Source organism: Lactuca serriola, chromosome 5 (assembly GCF_051521515.1).
Source record: "Lactuca serriola cultivar US96UC23 chromosome 5, Lser_US96UC23_V15, whole genome shotgun sequence".
NCBI lineage: Eukaryota > Viridiplantae > Streptophyta > Magnoliopsida > Asterales > Asteraceae > Lactuca > Lactuca serriola.
The window spans coordinates 340,044,053-340,048,304 of record NC_136412.1 but is presented as its reverse complement, the minus strand read 5'-3'; the positions used below and the strand labels follow the sequence as shown (position 1 = coordinate 340,048,304).

At 36.2% G+C, this 4,252-nt stretch overlaps 1 protein-coding gene across 1 annotated transcript; it reads left to right on the top strand.

Annotated features, from left to right (window-relative positions):
* Nucleotides 1–2,759: 2,759 nt before the first annotated feature.
* On the top strand, nt 2,760–3,609 carry LOC145055361 (uncharacterized protein At3g17950-like). The gene has a single exon (XM_079003656.1). It carries the CDS (start codon nt 2,861–2,863, stop codon nt 3,491–3,493), a length of 633 nt encoding a protein of 210 aa, XP_078859782.1. The 5' UTR covers nt 2,760–2,860; the 3' UTR covers nt 3,494–3,609.
* Nucleotides 3,610–4,252: the final 643 nt, after the last annotated feature.

Genomic DNA, 4,252 nt, shown 5'->3' with positions numbered 1-4,252 from the left:
GAAGGACCGACAAACACATGCGGGTGGCGATGGTTATTTGATTGGAGGATGAGGGCTGCGAGCCGATGACAATTGTGGCTAAAAATTTGAAGCCGACTCCAAAAAAACACCGTAGATCTGTTTGTGGCTAAACCATAATATATATATTTTTTTATTGTTCACAAACAAACTTTCTATTAATTATATTTATTATTAGTACACTTTCCATAAATATCTTTATCTTGAGATAAACAAACCCCAATTTTATGAAAATTTGCAGTTAATTATATGATGTTTTTCAAAATAATTATTCTAATAAATAATCAATTAGAGCTCCTCGTGATTACTCTTCAATTAAAGCTTAACTACCAAAGGGCCTTTGGCCTAGCGGTAAGGAGTGACTCTCTTAAATGAGAGGTCATGAGTTCAAGTCTCACTAGGAAACTTAGGTGGTGTTTAGGATTAGGAGTAGGAGTAGGATAGTTTGCCGTTTCAAAATAAAATAAAAATTAAAGCTTAACTTTTATGATAATGATTAAATTCTTATTTTAGTATCTATAAACCAAAACGTCTAAACCTTACGTGCCAGTGTTGTAAAAGAAATTTCTTCTAAGATTTTCGCAAGGTATGTATTCAAAATTTTGAACATGTTTTTAGAATTTTCTTCGAAGTCATGGAAAAAATTACTAAAAATATATAACCCTAAATAGAGGAACCATTTGGAAAAAAAGTATCATAGAAAACGAGTAATTGGAAAAAATTACTTTGTAGTACTTTTGAAAAATATGGTACATTTTTTAAAACTTGGATTTTCGAAGATCTTGGTCATTTTTTTTTATATTTTCTAAGGAGGAGAGAGTCATTTCCTCCCAACCAACTGAACTCACTGCCACATCAGCTTTTCTCTTTCATTTTTCTTTATCTTTTCCAACTCACAACATACAGGAATCCTATCTTTCTCAACCTACTCAATTAAAAAAATACTAAACAACTAAGATACAAGTCTTAAAACACATTGTACAAGAGAAAATGAGAGAGAGAAAGCATAGAGAGAGAGAGAGAGTGGATGAAGTGGGTTAGTGAAACCAATTAAACAATCCGCTGAAGAGGGAGTGGTATCGGCGGTAACTCTATTGCTAATTAAGATTTTACCTTGATTGTTTTGTATTTTTTTTTAATTGAATGAGTTGAAAAAGATAAAGTTTTCGTGTGTTGTGGGTTGGGAAAGATGAAGAAAAATGAAAGATAAAAACTGATGTGGCAGTGGGTTGGGAGGGAATGACTCCTCCTCCCTAAGAGTGATCGGTGGCCTCCCTTAATCCCGTTAAGGAGAAATGAACACCCCCCCCCCCCTCAACGCCCTTTTCTTCCTGTTGCCCCTCCACTGCCCCTCCACTGCCCCTCAACACCCGTTTCTCTCTTCTTCCTTTGTGTTTTTCTTATTTCTTCGCCTCACGACTACGTTTACAGTGGACAAACACCATCCCTACAATGGCGTTGAGGGCTCGATGATGATATGGCACTGTGGTAACGGATACCCATATCAAGTGTTGGTGATTTGTTATCATAAAAATTATTTAAGTGTAATGGGATTACTTTGTTGACCAAAAATGATCTTGATAAATATTACATAAGTAAGGAAGGTGTGGAGTACACACTGGTTTAAGTTTGATCAAGTTTTCAAAGTACATTGTCATTTAGGGGTGAAGCCCCTAAACGAACAGGGTCTGGGGGCAGCGCCCCTGGGAGCGAGGTCGAAGGGGCAGAGCACCTGGGAGCGAGGTCGAAGGGGCAGAGCCCCTGACTGACTATATTAAAAATGCATCAGAAAATCGGATTTTCAGAAAATTGACCATTGATTGACCCTTATCCAAACTTCCGTTTTTTATGTCAGTTTTTATAGTTTTATGACAGTTTGAAACTGTCATATGACAGTTTCCAGACAAAGATCATAAAGTCGGTTTTGGTCTCATTTCTGATACATATGAAACCGTCATCAAAACATTCTAAATTCTTGTCTCTCCAAATCTTATCCGATTAAAAAATATTGGGAGTACCACCAAAATACTTTAATCTGAAAATGTTTTACATAATTTTCAGAATTCCAAGCCTTATTATACCCCAATTTCTAACACCAAGCAATATAAAGAAGTGGTTATTACATAAAGATCACATGAATCAATTTGTATAACATAAAGTATTATCTTAACATAATGAAAATGTATTATTTATGTCATTTTTGTTCAACAAAAAATTATGACTTTATTGTTAACGGGTCCAAAATTCTGAGATGTTTTTAGAACAATCATAACCAAATATTATTTCTTAAATACTGAATATGTAAACAATTGTATTATTTAGGGTTTTTCTATTTAAAAAATAAAATCATGATTTCTTATAAATAAGATCAAAGTTTCGAGTTTTTAATGAGATTTTCCTACGTTTAACAGTGATGATCCGGGATGGAATGCTTGTTAAGAGTTTAATAATAGGTACGATTTACAGAAAATAAAAAAAGAAGAACGAAGATTTAAAAAATAAAAACATACTATACTGCAAAAGAAATCAGAAAATAAAAACATCTGAGGTGAGAATCATCTTTTGTCAGCTCCTATGTTTCCTTTTCTTTTCTCTTCTTTTGTCTTTTTCGTCTTAATTCTTGAGTGTGCATTTGGCGTTAATTTTTCATATTTTTATGCTTTGACGATAATTTAATTTTGTTAAAATGTTCTTAGAAAACGAACACATCTTTGATATATCCAAGATCTTCGTTAATTTAGGTATCTATGAACTTAAAGGGTAAATTAGTCAATTCATTACTCATCAGTTGCCGATATATCCGAGACAGAGATCTGAACATTGGCGATAAGATGAAATAAAAATGGTAGATCCAGCGATGGAATTGCTTCCGCCACTCTCATCTCCGACAATATCTTCGATCTCCTCCTCTGATCTCGACACCGAGTCAACTGGGTCCTTCTTCCATGACCGGAGCACAAGCTTAGGTACTCTGATGGGCGTCGCCACCACTTTCCCCACCATCACATTCAGAGTTCCCTCCCAGCGGCGTGACACCACACCCACTGTCACTCTCGGATCGACGCCGAGTAATGGTAATGGTAATGGTAATGGTAATGCCGTCGGGTTTGGTGGACGCAGGAGGAGGAAGAGTAATGCGGTGGATTTAGTGTCTGAACGGCGGCGGAAGAGGTTGAGGAGGAGGCGGTGGTGGTGGTTGTGCAGTGGTGAGGATTTAAAGCCGTCGTCGCTTGGGGAATTTCTGGAGGTGGAACGGAGGTTTGGGGAAGAGGCGTTGTTTGATGGCGAAGCAGTGATGAATACGGATGAGGATAATCGTGATAGGGATAACGAAGGAATGTTATTCGCTGATGGTAGGGTTTTACCACCACCACAACCGCCGTCCTCTGATGTCGATGAAGGGCCGACCTCTGTTTGTTCTCTTTGTCGGTTTTCAGTTTCTCTCGCCGGAATCTGCAGCGGCGGTGCTGGATAAGAAGATGAACCGTAGATTTTGGTGAAAACCTGGATGCCATTTTCATCCCCGATGTATGTATTTAGGACACCATTGTAGCATCTGAATCAATCAATAAAATGACTGATTGCTGATTAGAGCTCCTTCACTATCACAGATAAACATACCTAATTTGTTGAATTTACTTCTGGTGATGAAATCATGTGTTTCATTCTGATTAACACAGTGATGTTTCAAAGCTAAGATTTTGTGGATATTGCTTTAATTGAAATGTCTGGTTGTAAAGCTATTACATCAATCGATTTTAGTAACTCAATTGTGTTTTTACTACTAGAAAGAGGTGATAATCGAATGCCCTTAATCATGAGTCTTTATTCTAATCTTTATTTTGATCATTATTGGTTTTCACCCTTATCTTAACTAACGTCTGTATCCATTGTCATGTCTGATGTCTCTTTTTGTATGAAGTATATGGAACCTGTTAGTATTTAGTTTCAACTTTGTAATGAATATGAATTGTAATTTCTGATAGTTATTAGGTTCAAATATGGTGTAGGGCCCACCGAAATTGGACAAAACGGTAAAACCAAGTAGGGTACTTGAAATCTTGAACCTGTTTTTTTTTTATTCAATGACCACCAACGTGTTGTGAACTAGGGAAATGTTGAATTTCCGAGGAATTGTTGTTTTATAGTATAATCAAAAGTCTATAGGTTTTTAACCTTTATCTTTTGTATTTCAAGTTTTAGCTTGCTTTTTGGTAGGATCATAATATATTCA

Excerpts from the sequence above, each read along its gene's own strand:
- LOC145055361 (XM_079003656.1), top strand. The coding sequence starts at position 2,861 with ATGGTAGATCCAGCGATGGAATTGCTTCCGCCACTCTCATCTCCGACA.